The sequence below is a fragment of the Hyaena hyaena genome, unplaced genomic scaffold, assembly GCF_003009895.1.
Source record: "Hyaena hyaena isolate Hyena2069 unplaced genomic scaffold, ASM300989v1 scaffold_28, whole genome shotgun sequence".
Lineage (NCBI taxonomy): Eukaryota > Metazoa > Chordata > Mammalia > Carnivora > Hyaenidae > Hyaena > Hyaena hyaena.
The window spans coordinates 1,168,675-1,187,756 of NW_024080660.1; the positions used below are offsets into that span (position 1 = coordinate 1,168,675).

Below are 19,082 nucleotides of genomic sequence, written 5' to 3' on the forward strand. Positions count from 1 at the left end.
GAGGCCTCTGATGGGCACGTGTGACAAGCTGCTGGGCCGGCGTTGGCATCGGGACATTACCTTTGTGGGGTGGAGCCCCTCCCAGGGAACCCAGTGGAGAGATTCCTGACAGCACCCACCCCGATTCAGAGGAGTGACCTTGTCAGTTGAGGGATCAAGACTTTGGGGAGCTCTGTTTCAGAGAGACTATTTGGGGGGAAGCCGTGTGGTGGGTGCGTGAGGCTAGGAGGTGGATAGTTTCATTGCCCGGGCTCTAGGGGCAGCACCACAGCAGCTGGGAAAATCACTGCAACCACATGTTTTGACCTGCTCATTAGTGGGAAACAGGTGTAAGCAAAGCCAAACTGCCTACAAGACCCGGCCTTCCTCCTCACCCCTGGGTCCTTCTGGGTTCACTGGAGACTTCCATCCTCCAGGGCTGGACTCACTGCTGTCTGTCTCCCGTGTTTGTGCCCCTCCGGGTCGTCTCCTCCCAGCCCTGCCCCTGTAACTTCCTCATGCCTCACCTTCCTGTCCCTCCAGATCTGCCGGCTTGCCCTCTGCCACACAGCCACCATACTGGGCTGGTCAAGACTCAAAGTGATATTTGCTGAGAAAGATGTGTGGACTATCCTCAGAGCCCTGGTGAGGCCACAGCTTACTCACCCTTCTGCTCCTGTGCAGGGACGGTGGGATGGCCAGCAAGTCTGCATTGTTTGGGGTTTGCAACAGCTGTAGTTCAATAATGAGATGCTCCCCGAGCACCTATTTAAGCCCAGCACCTAAACCTGGTTCCTGCCCTCCCATTGGTCCTCGTCTAAGTTGGGGAGCTCGGCACACAACTAGACAATTTCAGAATACAGTGGTGAGGGCTAAAAGGGAGGAATGTACTTCATAGTACAGAGGAGGGGTGCCCAGCCCAGTCTGGGAGTTGAAGGCTTCCTGGAGGAGGTGTCATCTGGGAAGAGGGGCCGTGGAAAGCAGGATATCACTTAGGCAAAGAGAAGCAATCTGTAGTGCAGGCCAAGGTAACCACGAGCCTGGTTGCACCCATCTAGGGAAATCACATAGAGGGAGAAGCATATGGTTCAATATCAGGATCCCAGGAAGCATCACCTCCAAGGATCCCATGAAGAAAACTAGGAAAGGAAACCAGGCGAGGGAGAGGCGGGTGGTGGTCACTTAGGAAGGAGATAGTTTCAGGAAGCAATGGATGGTTAACGGTGTAGTGACAATAGCAATGAGTCCAGGGAGATAAAGACTGGATGTGCCCGTTGGCTTGGGACCGTGAAGCCAGATCTGGTCAGCGGGGTGGAGGAAGGAGACCAGCATGCAAGAAGCGGACCATTTCTCAGGGTAACTTCAAACCTGGGGAAGATGAGCAGTGGGTGGGGCTCTGCCCTGCTCCACCTGCGACCAGAGCAGCCTCTCTTCTGCCGGTTCAGAAAATTAGGTCAGTTAGGATTTTTATTGAAAGAAAAGGTTTTCTGCCAAAAAAGTCTGACAAACCATGGACGTAGCCTCGCATTTAAGACCTGGGGCTGCAGTGCAAGGGGGAGGAGGAGAGTAGCCAGGGGATGGGGTTACGGTTGGTGGTCTTTGCAAAAGACAGGACACGTCATCCCCCAGAACCTTCAAGGGAGAGAGTCTGGATGAACGCAGAAGTAGGTGCATGCCTAGGCAGGGGAAGGTATTAAAACACTTAATTATATGTGGCCCTGCCAGGCTCTGTTTAAACAGAAAGGTGTAGACATGATTAATTCCATTGCAGTTTAAAGCAGATGACCATGAGATTGCAGATTTCAAGCCAAGCCATTAATAAACAATATGGAAAAAGAAAACAATATGGAAACAACTGAGTTTAGTGCTCTATGGTTGGGAGAATAGGGGAAAAAATGTGCAAGCAAAAGATTGGGGTAAATCTATTTGAGTTTCATGCCCCCCACAGGGAAATCGATCCCCATATCAATCCAGGAAGGCTTCATAAAGGAAACAAGACTTCAGGAGCTGAGGTGGGAGGGCCTGGAGATGTAGAATTTTTTTTAAATATTTATTTTTTGCAATCTCTATACCCAATGGGAGGCTCACACTCCTGACCCCAAGATCAAGAGTTGCATGCTCGGAGCCATCCAGGCACCCCTAGAATGTTTTGACAGGATTTTGCACTGAGAAGATGTCTGCAGACCGTCTGAGGGGGGCGGGCAGAAGAACTGACGATAAGCTCCTTACCTAATGCGGCTCCTGTTCTTACAGCTGAAGCAGGAGGAAAACAAAGCCTTCTGGTTTCTGAAGCAGTGCTTGACTCTCTTCAAGAGCCCGCAGGCCCCCATCCGCCAGGCAGCTGTACGATTTGCAGGTACCACTTCCTGTGTCCTTGTCCCAGGTGCTTCGAATAGCCTGAGGACCTTCCAGCAGAAGGGGCCAGGTGCTGGCAGACTGGGCCGGCAAAGCTCCCAAGGGGCGGGACGTCAGGGTGTGGGTGCTGACTGGTGAGGACTGCTTCATGTCACCCCAAGGAAAGACATCTTTAGTGCAGAGAGATACGCACCCCCTCCAGCCCAATTTGCTGATGACAGAAGAAGGGGAAGTGATTTGTACTTGTGGGAAAAGTCCAGGCAAGGCCAGTTTGGGGGAGGGAAAGAGAGCCCAAAGGAGGTGTGTGTTTGGGGAAGGGACACAACAGCTGGGGCAGCTAGGGTCCTGTGGCCTTTGTGGGGCCCCTGAAGTGCTCCATGTGCCCCTGTAGGCCAGATCATCCAAACCCTGGATGCGGAAGAGGCCAATGAAATTGAGGAATTATATACAGGTGAGTGGCAACCCAGTCGCTATTCCTCTCTTAAGGATTAGTGGTGTTGGTGGGGACACTTCAGAAATGAGGGCGAATGGGCAGGTGGTTCATGAAAATTATCACTGGACAGAATGAAGAGGTAGGCTCATCTTTTTTAAAAAAAAATTTGTAAAATGCTTATTCATTTTTTTGAGAGAGACAGAGCACAAGAGGGGGAGGGGCAGAGAGAGAAGGAGACTCAGAATCCGAAGCAGGCTCCAGGCTCTGAGCTCTCAGCACAGAGCCCGATGCGGGGCTTGAACTCATAAACCCACAAACCATGCGCTCATGACCTGAGCTGAAGACAGACGTTTAACCAACTGAGCTTCCCGGGTGGCCAGAGGTAGATTCATCTTAAAGGCAGTTAGCTTTGGGGCATGGGCCAGAGCACTTCTGCTCCTCATGTCCACTCACTCACCCTCACCCTCACTCCAGGCCATTCATCAGTGAGGACGGTTCCTTGAACTCTTTAATTTCTTCTTCTTCTTTTTTTAATGTTTATTTATTTATTTTGAGAGAGAGAAAGACAGACAGACAGACAGACAAGTGGGGGGAGGGGCAGAGAGAGAGAGACTCCCAAGCAGGCTCCACACTGTCAGTGCAGAGCCTAACTTGGGGCTCCATCTCCTGGATCGTGAGATCATGACCTGAACTGAAATCAAGAGCTGGGTGCGTAACAGACTGAGCCACCCAGGCACCCCAGGTCCTTGAACTCTTGATAAAAGGGCCATCATTGGATGATGATGATTTCTCACTTGGGGGACACAGGGGTTCCCAGCCCTTCCCTTGTGGAGACCCAGAACTGCTCCTGTTATGGTCCATGTATTCTCCCTCCACCTGAGACCACCCTGAGACATGACCCCCTTACCACACCATGCTCTTCCCTTTCCCTCTGCCTTGTTTCTCTCAAGCACCATACCTCATCCACTGCTGGGTTCCCTGCTACCAACCGGAGTCCTTTGAAGTCAGAGGACTTCACTCCGGGGTATTCTCCGGAAAAGAGGACAGTGCGGCTGGGCAGGAGGGGTTGGTGGAGGGGGCCAAATAGGTTGGTTGTGGCTGCAGGACAAGAAGCAGGTGGCTTCACATCTCCCTGAGCCTGGGGCAGGTGCGTGTCATTGTGCTTGGGACGGAGCAGTGTGGACTCCCTCCCAGCAGGAATTCCTGGTCATATTTTAAAAGCCACTGGTCCCCATCCCCCTGCGCTGCCCCTCTCTGCACAGCATCCCCGTGAGCCTGCCAGCCGGGCCCAGACCTTGCGCCCAGCCCAGCGGCATTGCTTTTCCCAAGCACCTTAGCCGTCTCCGTGTTACAGCCCTAAAGTACTTGCGGGAAGACCCGGACACCATGGTAAGCTGCCTCGCCATTCAGACCTTCTACATCCTGGAGGCCAAGGAGAAGCTGCTGGTCAACACCCCTACCTCCTGCTTCTGCACCAGGAGGCCTCGAAAGAGCTACTCCTGAGCCTGCGTCCTTGGGTCCTGGCCGGAGCGAACGAGACTGTGACAATGGCGACAGCGGGGCCAGACCCCAGAGCCCTGCCCTAGAAGTGGATGTGTGTCCCTGCAGGACCTCTGTAATAAAAGGAGGAAGCATGAATTTCTGTGGCGGTGTTTCCCGGCCTTTCTAGTTGGTTCTCTGGGGCAGGGCCCTTCATTGTGAGCTGCCTCCTCCACAGTGACCACCTGGTCCAGGCTGGCCTCTCCCAGCTCCACCCCTACTGCCCCTCCCCCACATAGCCTGGGGATCTAAGGCGGGAGCGTGGGACGTTCCAGTAACATCAGCTTGAACTACAAAAGGGGAGGAAAGTGATACTGGGACACGTCGGGTATTCTAGACTCTGGTTGCACTGGGCAGGGTTCCCCGCGGCAGGCCGCAGGGTCCACTCTGGCAGGTTTAAGCAGGACAGTGATTATTAAAGGGGCATTAGTCAGCTCATAAAATATCCCGGGAGATCAGAGAGTTTGGACAGTACCCGTCAGCAGCAGGGCAGCTGTATAAAAACACCAGTGGGGCTGCCCCTTGACACAGCCCAAACTACAGCCCGGGTAACCACACTTGGGCCTGGCTCTCGGAAGCTCGGCCACCATTTGTGCAAAGAGTCTGATGTGTCCTCCTCCCACTCCCAGGGCTGAGCTGGGTGAGCGGAGACTATCTCCTGGGGCTCCTGTTAGAATCCGTCTTAACCCAGGGCTGTCTGACAGTCCCTGGAGTTTATCCTCAGGTTTACACAGGGTAATTTGATACTCCCACGCCATCCCCACCCCCACCTCTGAGCCAGGGGTCACCTGTTACCCCCAGCCTTCAGTCAGCCAGGCCCCAAAGCTCTGGGCACAAGGACAGTAACCCAGTGTCCTAAAATGTGGTCTCCCTCTTGGCCAAACCTGCTGACTGGGAAGGAGCTCGGGCCACAGCGAGGCAGATATGCTCAGGCTCTCACCCTGCAGTGCTCAGCTTCTGTCACCTGCATCCAAGCCCCCAGGAACGTGCAGAGTTCTCCCCTTGCTCACCTCTCCACCCCTACACGCCCCGCTTTCAGTGGTGGCCACGCCCCTCAAGCACTATCGCAGCCTGGGTGCAGCTGCTGGAGTCTCCTGGTCCTGCTCGCAAACAAACCTCGGAGGCAGGCAGCCCACACGAGGGGCTGCACTGGCCAGAAGACTCTTCTCATGCACTCCCCTTGGCCTGGTCTCTGGGTGTCATATCAGTGGCCACTGGCTGGCGCTGGGGGCCTTATCAGCTGCACCTTTTTATAGACGGAGGTGAGCAGAGAATAAGGGCAAAAGACAGTGGTACATTTGCGTCCCCTTCCCTGCACTCCGAAGCACAATCGGGTTAAGTGTGTCAGTACAGGACCCACTTCAGAGACTGTTCTGATGCTTCTCCCTCCCTCTGCCCCCCTCCACCCCCCCAATCACTCCCTCATGTTGGTAAAGCCACTTTAACAGGCACGATGGGAAGAGACCACATGGGGAAAGTAATGGAAGTATGTAAGGCCATTTCTCTGCTGGTAGGATTGTGGCCAACTCTTGGCTTCTCTGGGCCTCAATTCCTCTCATCTGTAAATTGAGAGCGTTGGGAAAAACCATCTTTAATGATGTCACCAAGCCTGACAATGAATGGCTCCTATCAAATTCTGAGAAGTGCTCTTTCATCCTAAATAGTATTTCTCTACTTCACACTCTTTCCAAATTTTCTATAATAAGCAGATATTACTATTATAAGTCGGGGGGGGGGGAGGAAACCAAATCCCTCATTGAGGAATGAAAGCACAGTGTCCCTTAACCTGGTGTCCTGCTTCCCTACTCCTACGTGCTTTGGCATCTTCAAGACACAGGGTGGCCTGAGTTTGGAAAAACCACCTTTTGAGGCAAACCCTCTGCAGGGCAAGGGGAGCGGCACAGTCACAAGGTAGAACCAGTTGGTTGGAGTCTGTTCCAGGGCCCCGCTCCTGACAAGTTTAACAGCTCCTGGGCCTCCATTTTCCGGTTTCACCCACACCCACCACCCCCAAGGCGTACAGCTGGCTACACCCAATCGTCACTTCCCACAGTCAACAGTGGGCTCTGTCCCACAGGGTGGGATCTTCTGTAAAAGAAGAGCCTGTGGGGAGAAAGGGCGGGACAAGACCCGGTGGGGGGTGGGGTGGGGCCGGGAGGGTGGCATGGGTAAGCGTGGTCAGGCAGCCAAAAACAACCATCCTTAGAAGCTACCCTTGCTTCCCAGAGTGGGGAGGCTCCTGCGCCTGCTGGAGGGCCTCGGGAAGTAAGGGCAACTCTGCCCACCGGGGTCCCCCTCTGTGGTTCGGGGTCTCCTTTTACTTACCGAGACCCTTCTGTGTGAGGCCCAGGGAGCCTCTTGGGTGGAGCCCCCTCCCCCCTTCGGGAGTCACCTCCCACCCACGGTGACTTCTGCCTCCCACGGCCCCACAGAACTCACCGGCTGGGTCACCTGTCAACAGCCATAGGTCTAGATAACCGGCAAGCACTGTGTAGGTTGACAGGACAAACTTGGTTTTATATTTGGAAAACACAGCAGAGGGAGGCCCTATTGTCTTCACAAGGCAAGAATCAGACAGTAAAGCTTTCAGAATAGTCTTGGCTGGTGACGAAGATGCAGATGGTCCCCCAGAGCCCACTATGCCCAGGGGATAGGCCAGAATCACCAGGAGTTGGTGGCGTGATCTGTGGTTATTGGAAGGGAAGGTGACTCTTACGTAAAGGACAACTTCAGTTTAGATATTTCATGGCATTCCATAACTCAGCGCTCCCAAATATGCCCGTTCTTTCCTTACTTTGTTCACTCGCTCACCCACTCGTTCAAGGCCTGTTTGGCGTCTGTCGCCGCGAGGCCCTGACAGGGAATATGGAAATAACCAGAATAAAATCATTAGCCTGAAAAAGAAAAGAGGATGAGTTTTATGGTATGGGAATTACATCTCAATGAAACTTGTATTAAAGATGTTTTCTTGAGAACGAAGCCTGGCAAACTGGATAACTGCACGCAGAGCTAACGTAGGGTCAATGGGACCGTTTGATTTTAGATCGAATGAAGCACAATCTAAAATTATATGGGGGCCATGGGTTCCTGGACATCAGTGGTAACAGGCAAAATACATGGAGTTAAACGCAGGTGAGTATCTCAGGTGTATCATAACGATCCTGGTCTCCTGGGGGGAGGGCACATTGTAGGTTTGCTTGGCGTCCTCTTACACGTCTTTATATGTTGAAAATAATGAGACTAAGAGGCAGAGACAGGATTTTAGGGCCTTAAGAAAAAAGGAAATATTTGTTTTTAAAAATTGAAAAGCACTGATCTAGAAACAAAAATCAAGACCACTGCATGAATGTTTTCTTTTACGAACTTTTAATATTTGTCTTCTCTTCCTAAGTGTCAAGGGAAGGAAATATATCCGGTATGTATCATGCACGGCAGCCTCCAGGTTCTGGGAAAGGCGCTCAATGCTTCCATGAGAGGAAACGGGTACTGTGGCTGGGAAGGTCTGGGTTCCAATCCTGGCTCTCTCTCTTTCCAAGCTCAGATCCTGGACAAGTCACTTCCTTGTTGAGACCTTCCCATTTCAGAAAATGAGAACACTACCTATCACCCAGGGGAGTGAAGAGCTAAGGAAGAATGCCCGAAATAGTGCCTGGATTACAGTGGGTGCTCATTAAATGCTGATGCCCTCTTCTAGCAAATGTACCCGTCCCGGGAGACAACGTATAGAGTCTGCAGGGAATGCAACACTCTCAACGCTGCTTTTTAATTGAATAAGCCCCAAACTCACAGCCCAGGAACTCTCACGCAGAGGCTGGCCCCGCCTGCCTCGCACCGACCTCCCACCCGAGAGAAGGGCTGCCAGCTAAAAGCTGGCAGCTCTCAGGGGCCACGTCACAACAGATAACGGTCATTTGGGTTTTATTTATGACAACTTCTCTGAACACACACATCCAGTCTGGGAACGGAAATGTACAGCATGAGGCTTAAATAACTTTCATACACTATGTACAGTCATCGGCAAAGGTACAAAACATATACATCTTGTGCTAGCCACATAGCGAGGAGGGCCTAAGCCAAATGAGGCCCTGCAGCCTGGGCAGGGGGTGAGCACTAGAAAAGAGCTGGTGGGCAGGGCAGGGCCCTGATTCACTTCAGGGGTCTTCTCTGACCCTTGGCTCTTCTGGAAGTAGTTCCCACTTCCCTGCAAAGCTCTCAGGACAAGGGTTCGAAAAATCGGACTGGGGTATGGTAAGGGCTGGGGGTTCATCTGAGTGCCGGGAATGGGTAGGGGGTGGGAGATAGAACAAAGATGCCGTAGAAAACAGAACTTTCCTTGTAGCTTTTGTCCTTGCACAAAGAGAGCAGTGAAGGATGTGGGAGCCAGGAGAGGAAGGCCTGTGGGGCCACTGGCCATGCCCTGGCTCCTGAGGCTGGGCCAGGAGGCTGCGCTAAGCTAGGAAAGCATAAGCAGTTTCCTGTTTAGGATGGCAAGCCAATAGATGCCACAGATTTGGGTCACTTGGCGGGAAGAAACTCACCAGGGCAGGCCCTGCCCACACAAACACGATAGAGAACACACCGGGCCCAGGCGGGGGCTGAAGAAGACAGGGGCTGTGCCTGCACCCAGCACAGACCGTGGCAGAGGCTGCCTCCAAGAGTTGGCATTGTCTCCATGATGGAAGAGGGCAGGGCACTTCTGACTTCACGGCAGCGGCCTGCCTACGTCTCCACCGCGCTGGGTGGCGTGAGAAAGTCCCAGCAACAGTCTTCCCTACAGCGGTTTTGTGCTTGAAACTGCCCTCTGCCCAAGTGACACTGCCCCAGGCAGGCAGCAGGGCCAGACACCCAAGGGTTGCCCAAGGTTGATGCCGCAGTGATGGTGGGAGGGCGCGGGGACCTCTCCCAGATCCACAAACGTCCCCTCCTAAGGGGCTAACGGTGGCGCCGCGGCCACGTCAAAGGCTTGGGTGTGTCTTTCCTCTTTATTGGTAATCTCCAAAGGCAGCTCCAGGTGCTCCCTTGGGGAACTCTGGCTGTCCTGGAGGGACCAGCCACTCAGATGAAAGCAAACACCGAGCTGGTTAATACTGCGAACAGAGCCTGGCGCGGGACTGTGTGGAGCAGCCCATGGGCGGTCAGCTTCAAAAGCATTCGAGGGGGCTCGGCCCAGATGACAGGCACCGTGGCTCTGGGCTCCTTAGGCTCAGTAGGGCTGGGACCCAGCCTGGGCTCAGGCATTTAAAGATCTAGGGTGTGGGGTCGAGTAAGGGAGCTACTCCAGGGCCCACACATTCTGATGTGGCTGGGCCACCGGTGGCCCCGATTCAAGGCTGCAGACGGGCAAAGAAAAGTAAGAAGTCATATGATGAGCCCAGAGTTAGGACAAGCCACGGGCCGAGCCCTGGTCTGAGCGGGGGCAGGCCCCTCCAGACACAGACATACTCAGTCGACCTCTAGACAGAGCCAAGCTAGGACGAGCCTCCCAGACCCAGGTCTGCCCAGGCCACCTGTCACAAGCCTTACTATTGTGCTCAAATCACAACCATTTTGTGCTTCCAACCTTTAGGATGTTGGGGGCCTGCCCCCTAACTATGTACCTTGGATATCCCTGAAGGAGCAAGCAGAGACTCCAACGCTCTCTGAGCACAGCTTTGGAAGGGCTCAGGGCTCCCAAGGGACTTCAAGTTTAGAACCAGTGATACTCTCCAGGACAGCAGAGCCAGCCCGCCATGAGGTAGCTGAGCCATCAGAAACAGCAGGAAATGGGCAACGACACTGAGCACCTCTCGCAGGCCGTAAGGTCACATCTCGCGCAAGAACAGGCCTTGCAGCTACAGTACAGTCGCCTCAGGCTGGGGCTTCCCTGGCCCATGCGGGCACCGCAGTCTTTTCTGTTTCTACAGTTTGTAAACAGTCATGCAGACAGATTCTTTCTTACAGGTTGCAAGGTTGAAGCTTTCTCATCAGGTGGGGAGAAGGATGGGGAGGAGGAGAGGTGCTTACTTCCAAGCGGCCGAGGGAGCTGCTGGGCACGCCCCCCCCCCCCCCCCCCCCCCCGTGATGGCCAGAGGAGGAGGAAGGATTTCCAGCCATCACAGACAGACTGTCCCCGGCTCCTTAGGGAGGCCAGGATTCAAGGGTATGTGCTTCCTGCACATGAGCTGACCCAGACTCCACCACCGTGTCCAGCAGGGGCCACTCACAGCAGGACAGCCTTCTTAGCCTCAGGGGCAGCTCTGAACAGGGTGGAGGCAGAGCTGGGGACTCAGGCCCCCACAGGTGTTTTTCCCTTTCACAGCTAAGACAGCCTCCTCGGCCCAGGGCGCCAGCACCCTCCCATGCTTGGTACCACACCGAGGGGGCTCCAATCCCCTGACCAAATAGGGAGAGGCACAGAGGACAAACACAGAGCTACCTCCAGAAAGTCTAAAAGTCACTGCATATCTCAGAACAGAGTTGGGGCTCCTGGCCCCGCCTCAATGCGGACAGGATGCACAGACCAGTTAAGCATTGGAAAAACAGTGGGGGGTTGGAGCCCAGGGATGGACGGATGTCCTGCGACTCCTCCCAAGGCCTGATCCTGTAAATTCAGAATTGCCCCGACAGGGGGAGCTGGAACACAGATTTAACCACATGCTTGGAACCTTGAGTCCACAGCCCCAAGGCAAAAAGAAACAACGAATGAACTCCCTCTTTGCTGCTAATCTAAAGAGGATGACCTCTTGCCCCATGCCAGCTTTAAGGCTTGAAAATGTGTCTCTTGAATAACCAGAGAGAAAGAGACTGGAAGGACTTGCTGCCCAGTCCGGGTGAAAACACAGGTGAGCTGGGTAGGGGGCCGGGCCATCCTCACCATCCAAGCCACTTCCTGGTAGACATAATCCTCTGAGCTGCTTCCTACGTGGCCCACATGGGACATTGGGAACAAGGGACCCCTGGCCCTGGGCTGTGGGGGGGAGCTCCCCAGCCTTTGGGGGACAGCGGGCATAAAACCCCGCGAGTGAAAAGACACATGTGGTGCCGCGGGCATGGCTGGTGTAAGGCTGCCCAGCATGGGTGCCAGGCCCCGGGGTGGAGGAAGGCACTGAAGCATCAGGCGGCCTAGAGGTCAGGGGTGCGCTAGAATGGTCCCTGGGGGCAATGTTGGGGACAGGCCCGAGCTGCAAAGCAAACAGGGGAGGTGGTCCTGGAGAGCTGGTAGGGCGGATTCCCTTTGGGAGTCCCGGCCCCCAAGAGCAGAGGGAACGAACATGTGGGGAGAGACTTCAAGTCAGTTTCCAGGAGGCAACAGCAAAACATAAAAATAAAAAAAAAAAATAAATTAAATAGCTGAAGTGTTTCTGCCCATCTCCCCAAAAGAAATTTTTTCTAGCAGCTCTACCTTGGCCCCATCAGAAAGGGACCCCAAGGAATTTCTGGGGTCAACTGGGAATGGCTGTTGGTGACCAAGGGGCTAAGGGTCAGCCTCAGAGCCCAGCTGCCTCCACCTGGTTTCCATGGTTACCTGAGGACTATCATTTTGGGCTCAGAGGCAGGTGCAGGGGCTCCAGAGGCTGCATGAGGGGGTATAGGGGGAGGCCTGTTCATCGGAGGGGGCGCAGCAGGGGCTGGGGATGATTCGCCTCCCTGATGGGGCCCCACCACTGGGCCAGCGGCTTGAGGAAGGTCATGGCCAGCTCAGCAGGAGAAAATGTGGCCAGAGGGAGGGCAAGGGGAGCCCCAGGGGCTGCAGGGAGAGAAATGAGAGGGAAAATGCCCTTTGGCTTCACAGCTTAAATTCCCCCCCCAACCTCCCTCTCTCCCCAGGAGGCAGGGGAGGGACTGAGGGGACAGTATCCCATAGGAAGGTCAAGGGAGAGGAAGGAAAACAGGAAAGGAGCAACACCCGATGCCCACACCCTCTGTCCCCAGGGCAGTTGGCCCCGTCAGGCCACAGCTTCCCTTCTGTGCTGTCCAGGCTGCCGGGGGCCGAGGGTCTGGGGGCCATCCTCTGAAGGATAGCCAAGGCGAGGACTGTTGTGTACTCCTAGGGTGGGCCACCGGGTAACCGCCGTACACTCCAGAACTTCACCGTCAGGTCACTGGGGTGGAGGACAGGGGGGGACTGGTCAGCTCGTGAAGCGGGCCCGGCTGGCTACACCCAAAGCAAAGGATGGGCCAGATTCCCCAAACTCCCCAAATGTGGCTGCGGCCAAAGGGCAAGCATTGCTTAGGATGCGGGCGGACTGCAGGGGTGGAGGGGTGGCTGCTGGGCAGAGGGAGAGGGCCTGTGCTCCCAAGGTCCCCGAGAGAATTCACATCATGGGCTTTCGTTGTTGTTTTGGTTTGTCCAGGCCTGGCCGCTCTGCCCTCTGCCTTCTGCCACCTGGCACCCCATCCTGGGGGGCCTGTCCCACTGGTCATGCTCGGAAGAGGAGGGTGGGAGGAAGAGGGGCAGGCAGGGCATTCTGCGGGCCAGGCAGGGCGTGAAGGGAGAGTAGGGAGGAGGAGTAAAATAATCTCATACCGTTGAGAAGCAGCTCAGACCGAAGTGGAGAAAGAGAGGGAAAAGGAAAGAGGGGGGAATGAGAGAGGAGACGGGAGGGGAGTGTCAGGGCATGGTGGTGGCTCGGCCCTTTATGGCCAGGACCCGGCGAGGAAGGCAGGGGGTGAGTCCGGGGACGTAATTCCACACCTTTACCCGGCAGTCACTGTTGGGGGAGAGAGGCAGAGAGGCAGAGAGGAGAGGCGAGAGGTGATGGGGAGGGGAAGAGGGGAGAGAAGGGACATGGTCGGACAAGAAGGAAAAAGAAGAGACCCCTCTGAGGCGCTCCCCTGTGGGACAGAGGGCCTGGCCATCCCCTGGATGGGGACCAGAGCTGGGGCGGGAAAGAGGCAGGTCCAGGGGGTGGCAGGCCTGCTCTGTGGCCTGAGATTCGTGGACTGAGGTGATGTGGTGGTGGGGGGGGGAGATAAAGACCGCAGGGTGGGGGCTGCTGTGTGAGGGGCAGGAAAGGCTTGCAGACAAGTGAGTGAGTCCTGACCTGGGGCCCAGCACCTTCCTGCTCCCCTGCCCCTGGGGGGCACTCGTTGAAGGCTAGCACAGGCTAGCGGGCGCAGTGGGGTCTGCTCCGCGAACCAAGCCTGTTGGGACAACCGCAGGGGCCCCGAGGCTCCCCAGCCAGCCCCGCCCACACCAGGGAGAGGGGTGGGGGACAAAGGCAGACCCTCTGCCTAGCACCCACCTGGAGGCAGTGAAGATGTGCTTGGCGTTAGTGCAGATAGCGTTGATGGGGCTGTCGTGGCCCCTGATCTCTCCGATGGGCGTGAAGTTCTCCACGTTCCAGACCTTGATGACGCCCGCGCGGCAGGCGCTCAGCAGCATGGGGCGGCCAGGGACAAAGGCCAGGGCACACACCCAGTCCTTGTGTGCATTGGGGATTTGCTGCGGAAGGAGCAGGGCCAGTGATGGCTGGGGGCAGTGCTGAGCGAGCAGAAGCCGGCAGAGGACCCTGCGCCCATGAAGGACAGCTACCCGGATCCCCTGGGGCCCTCGGGTCCCCAGGCAGGCAGACATCTCCAGTCCGGGAGACAGGCCAGGTGGGTCCAGAGTAGGGACAACAGGGTCCCAGAGATGGGTCCTTTGGCCCCCTCATCCCGGGGGAAAACCTAAGGACTAGAGCAGTGGAGAACCCTCCAGCCTCCCAGGGTTAAATGCTCCAGGAAAGGGAACATGGTGACAGCTTTACAGTCAAACCTAGGGGCTGAGAGCAGCCCCCTTGCCTGAAATCAGCTGCATAACGGGGAGTATGGGGGGAGGGGGTTGCGGCGTGCTGCAGGGAGGCAGGGGAGTGGACACAAAGGGGAAGAGGGTGGAGAACAGGAAAGCTTCAGGGGGGGCTCTGGCCCAAGACTCTGGGTCCCCAAGGCTCCACCTGGACTGGGGAACAGCCTCACCCTAGCGTCCTCCCTTCCCTTCCGCCCACCACACCTGGATGAGCTCCTGCTGTTCTAGGTCCCATTTCTTGATGCCATTATCCCGGGAGCCACTGAAGAGGATGTCTCCCTGGATGGCGAGACACTCGATGCCGTCGTAGTGCGGGGGCTCAAAGTTGTGGGTGGGGCCGATGGTGCCGGTCACACACTCACCCAACTCGAACATCTGCGGGAGGAGAGGCTGGTAGGGAGGGCCCGGGGCAGGCGGGCAAGGGCCAGGGCCGCCAGCTGCTCTCACACAGCACTGTGGTCCCTAGGATCCCACAGACCCAGTTTGCCCGGCCGAGGGCCGTAGCCACTGTCCTGGGGGAGAGAGGTGTCCCCAGCAGGAGAGGGGTCTGGGAGGAACACTGCTTCGTTCAAAGACGGAGGCCTCTGAAGGCTCAGGTCTTGGCCCTTCCTAAGGGGACTGGGGCAGCGGGGGAGCGGGAGACTGGCTTAAATTAATGCAGGGGTGACCCCACAGCTCAACATGCGGCTGATACGGAGAAAGGTGGGTTTGGGCTGTGAACCTCCTTTTAAATCCCTTCTACTTTTAAATAAATATTGCTTGAACTTTAAATAAAAACATTCATCATAACAGCAACCACCCTCTGCTTCTCTACCGCTTTCCAGTTTCTGACTGTGTACATACGGCTTTCAGTGATATAATCGGGGAGCGAACAAAACTAGGTTGTTTTGTATCCTTTGTGTTTTGTTCTCATTTTATCACTTTAGTAAGATGCACTGCAACCCCTTCGGCGGGTTTTCCCTAATTTACGTGACTGCTATTCTACCCTGAGACATTCCGGTTGTTTTAAATTCTTCACCATTTGCAAAAATATCGCTGCAATCTACTTTCCGCACATATCTCCTTGCTTCTTCGGGGTGATTTCTTCAGCATAAATCCCCAGAAGTCTCAGTATTTGTCATGAGTGTTCCCAAGGTGACAGAGGGAAGGGGGGGGAGGGAGGGCAGAAGAAACGCAGAGAATGCCCCCCACCCCCTGCCCCAGGCCACAGAGGGAGGCTTTCTCAGGCACCTTAACGTAGTGGTCCTTGGAGCCGGTCACCACCAGGTCGTGCTGGCTGGCCGTCTGGGTGACCGTCAGACACATCACAGGGCCGATGTGGCCAGTCAGCTTGCCGACGGGCTGAAACCTGCGGGTGGGGAGAGGCCCGCCGATGGGGGAAGATGGATCAGAGGGAGCCCTGGGTTGTGGCGGCAGAGGCGGGGGGAGGGGGTCTGTCCTAGAATGAAGAGGTCTGGCCAGGGCACTCTGCCTCCTCCCTCAAAGCAAGATGAAGGATCTAGACACAAGCTGCCCTGGGTCGCAGGGATCTCAGGGAACACGGTTCCTGTATCTTGGACAGGAGCCCAACAGCATGGGGTCCTGCCAGCCCTGAGGTGTGCTCAGCCCGGAGCTGAGCCCGCGTGCCTGCCTCCGCCACGCCACGCCCCCTGCTGCTCCTTGAGCCTCCCCCTGACCTGCTGAGCTCCCAGATGCGGACGGCATTGCCCGAGGCGGCGTACAGCATGGTGCCCGAAGGGCTGAGGGCAATCTGGTTGATCTGATGCTCCCCCTGAGCGCTGGTGATGGCGCGGGTGGATGTGGCAGCACAGGCGTCACCTGAGGTCACCTGGCCCGAGGACCTGCCACAAGCAAGGAAGGCAAGGTCAGAGATCAAGGCGGTCCATCCACACAGGCAGGAAGCTGAGCAAACCCCACTCAGACCAGGCCTGATAACCCAGTTCTTCCAGGAAGCCTTCCCTGACTGAAGGAGAGGAGCCAAGCTCTCCCCTAGGAGTTTCTGGTCCAACGTGAGTAAGACCAAGGGGAATAGTGCCACTCCACCCCCAGCAGAAAAAGATGGTAAGACTCAGTCAGGGGACTGGGTTTGAACCAAGGTCTTGTGGAAAACACTTAATCTCTCTGAGTCTCAGTTTCCTCGTCTTTAAAAAGAGGGGATAATACCCATTCCATTCACTGAGTTTCTTTGGTTTTTTAAAAAGGCTAGTCTTAAAGAGGTTATAGGATCACAGCAAAACTGAGGCCAAGGTTTCCCATCTCCTCCTGCCCCCACACATCCACAGCCTCCCCCCTTACCAACAGCCCCACCAGAAGGGGGCGTGTTTGCTACAACTGACAGACCCGCACTGACACAGCATAACCCCCCTGCGTCCACAGCTGACATGAAGGCTCACTCGTGGTGTACACTCTGCGGGTCTGCACAAATGCATAATGACCTGTATCCACCATTATAGCCTCACAAAGGGGAGATTCACTGCCCTAAGAAGCCTCCGTGTTTAGTCTTTTTTAAGGATCAAGTTAAATAACAGATTACAGCTTATAACGTAAACACAAGGAAGAAGCATGACTTCAGCTAGGAAATAACTTCATTTTGCAGGAGCCCTTGTCTCACGTCTGTCTCCCACATGTCTGTCTGCCTGAGACTGTCAGGGTCAGGGATCAGGAGCAGCTCTGGTGGCTCATTTAGGCAGATAGGTGGCCAACGCGGCTTTGGAGCCTGCCGCCGCCTGCTGAGCACCCCTGATTCCCAGCCCGCCTTTCAGACTCCTAGGGGAATGCCTGGCACAAGCCAGGGCCAGGGCCGAGGAGGCTGAGATGAAGCAAGGGGGCTAAACAGTCCTAAGGCTCACTCAGATGCTGCCCGGGGCGCTGTCTCCCAGTCCAGGGAATCTCACCTTGTCCCTCAGATTCAGGTCAAATCCATGTGCCCAAAAGGGCCTCTGTGCCCAAGTAGCTGGCCTTGGCTATACTGAGTAGGTCACCAGGGCTGAGCACCAGCACCCAGCCCACCCCTGTGAACCAGCTGGGGGAGTACCTACGTGAGGGTCCGAATGCACTTGGCTGAGTCCCGGATGTCCCACACCTTGATGTAGGAGGTAGACACGGAGAACACAAGCCCAGAATGGCTGCAGTACTTTATAGACACCACGTTGTTGGGGTGGCCCTTCAGTGCTGCAATCTCCTGGCCTGTGACCAAGTTCCACATCTTACAGCTGCGGTCTGTAAGGGACAGGGAGACAGGTGGGTGGGGGGTGGAGGACAGATGCCAGTTAGCGGCGGCCAGGTAACGCACGCTCCCCCTACACAGGGGTTGTGGATGTGGGGGAGACGGTCCAGAGACATCTAGAGGGAGGAGCCCTAGGGCCAAGGGAGAGAAAGATGGGCTCGCGCATGCTCACATGGTGTGTGTGCGCAAAGAAACACTCCAGAGAGAAGTCCGTTAGAACCATAGGCCAGGGTTTCTCAAGCAAACTCTATACAAAGACCAGAGTTCTGTGTGTTGCTAGGGTGCCCTGGGCTAAAATAAAATTCTTAAGCTTTTGGTATCTATCCCTACAATTGCTAATAGCTGACACGACTGATGAACAAATGGCAAGCAAATCTTATGGGGAAAACTTGGAATCAACAAATCACACCTAGATGGATGACTCGGCCCCTTCTCGCCATGCACATACATATGTATTAATGATTGTGTTTCTATTGACAGGTCTCCTGCAGAACTGTTCTTTCTGCTGGTAAAACTTTCCTGATTTTGCTGCTGTGATTAATTGTGACTTTGTGAGGTCCTGCTGTCAAGATCACAGAGATTTCTTAGACGAATGTGATGGAGTAGATGTCAGGGGGTAGTAGTGTTGGGGGACTGGGATGAGGAGACAAGGTGGGGCACCCCAGAAGCTTCCTGGAGTTTCTGAGGAAGCTCTGGAAGGAAATGCTGGATGGAGCTACCACGGGGAGCTATACGAGGGGAGACTTGGTCAAGGGCACCCAAGCCAGGCATCCCTGAGCCAAGGCAGGAGACATGAGACAAGGTAGTGAGCAAGCTGACCCCACCTCCTCAACTCCTGGGGGCTCTGTGTTTTCATCTTTACAGCCCATTCTGCCAAAGGAAGCAGGGGTGGGGGTGAGGCCTAACGCTACCCGGCCAGGCTGGGTTCTGCTCACCTTTGGACCCTGTGAACAGCAGCTCGTCCGTGGCGTCCAGGCAGAGGATGGGCTTGGTGTGGCCCTCGGCCATGGAGACGCACTGCAGCGGGGCCGTCCTTCCACCCTTGGCTCCTCCAACGGGGGTGATGATGCCCCTTCCCAGGAGAGAGGAGAGAGGGGCACCTGTCAGCCGGGGAGACTCAGGACAGGTTGGGTGAGGTACACAGGCAAGAGGGGGTGTACAGAGAGAGGACTAGGCCTAATGAAGAAGACGCCAGAGACTCCGGCCAAATGCCACCAGTCTGAGAGCTGGGAATAGGCTCTGCAGGTGGGGACGGGCTGTCTGAACAACAGCCTGTCAGTCACCATCTCGAGCACTTCTGAGGGAGCAAGCCGTGTGCTGGGCACCGCAGGAAGGAGACATGGGCCCTGCCCATGGGGAGCTCCCATCTGGTGCCTGCCCCACCAGATCCTGAGACCTAAGTGCACGGACGCCCTGCTAGGCAGGGCCGAGGCCCCAGGGCTGCACCGGCTCCTGCACTAACTCTGACTCCCTGCTGCTGCTGCAGTGAACCCAGGGGGAGGTGAGGGTCACAGCGGGGGGGGTGCTCGGGCTGTCACCCTCCAACCACCTCGGTGCCATGTGACAGCGACTTCTGGGACCGGTGCATGTACACACGCGTGCCTGTGCACACACGTACACTCCCACCCACCCGTGGGCCCCTTTTGGACCTGCGTGGTCAGACCTGCGACTGTCATTTACAAAGGCCTAATTTAATCCCTTTAGGGGCCCCCAGCTCAGCTCTGGGTTAGGGATGCCTAGGGCTCCTTGGGAAATGAGGCCATATGCACCCCGAGAGGCGCCTC

The 19,082-nt window shown here is 55.8% G+C and overlaps 1 protein-coding gene and 1 long non-coding RNA gene across 5 annotated transcripts in view; one reads left to right on the forward strand and one right to left on the reverse strand.

The window, feature by feature from the left end:
* The first annotated feature begins 2,241 nt into the window (after nt 1–2,241).
* On the forward strand, nt 2,242–4,166 carry LOC120228868. Its single transcript, XR_005527615.1, has 3 exons — nt 2,242–2,335; nt 2,726–2,785; nt 4,122–4,166. It is a non-coding gene; the product is annotated as an uncharacterized LOC120228868 (long non-coding RNA).
* Nucleotides 4,167–8,207: 4,041 nt separating this feature from the next.
* Nucleotides 8,208–19,082, reverse strand: part of KIF21B (kinesin family member 21B) — a 49,440-nt gene continuing 38,565 nt past the window's right edge. For 2 of the 4 annotated variants that reach the window (XM_039227468.1, XM_039227467.1), the window contains 7 exons: nt 18,234–18,370; nt 17,111–17,291; nt 15,749–15,913; nt 15,303–15,420; nt 14,277–14,447; nt 13,531–13,730; nt 8,208–12,387 (listed from right to left, as the gene is read on the reverse strand). In XM_039227468.1, the coding sequence (XP_039083399.1) occupies nt 12,333–12,387; nt 13,531–13,730; nt 14,277–14,447; nt 15,303–15,420; nt 15,749–15,913; nt 17,111–17,291; nt 18,234–18,370 (1,027 nt within the window). In that variant the 3' untranslated portion in view covers nt 8,208–12,332. Of the gene's footprint in view, nt 12,388–12,818; nt 12,997–13,530; nt 13,731–14,276; nt 14,448–15,302; nt 15,421–15,748; nt 15,914–17,110; nt 17,292–18,233; nt 18,371–19,082 lie in introns of those variants that run through there. The other 2 variants (XM_039227466.1, XM_039227464.1) reach the window with 1 other exon arrangement.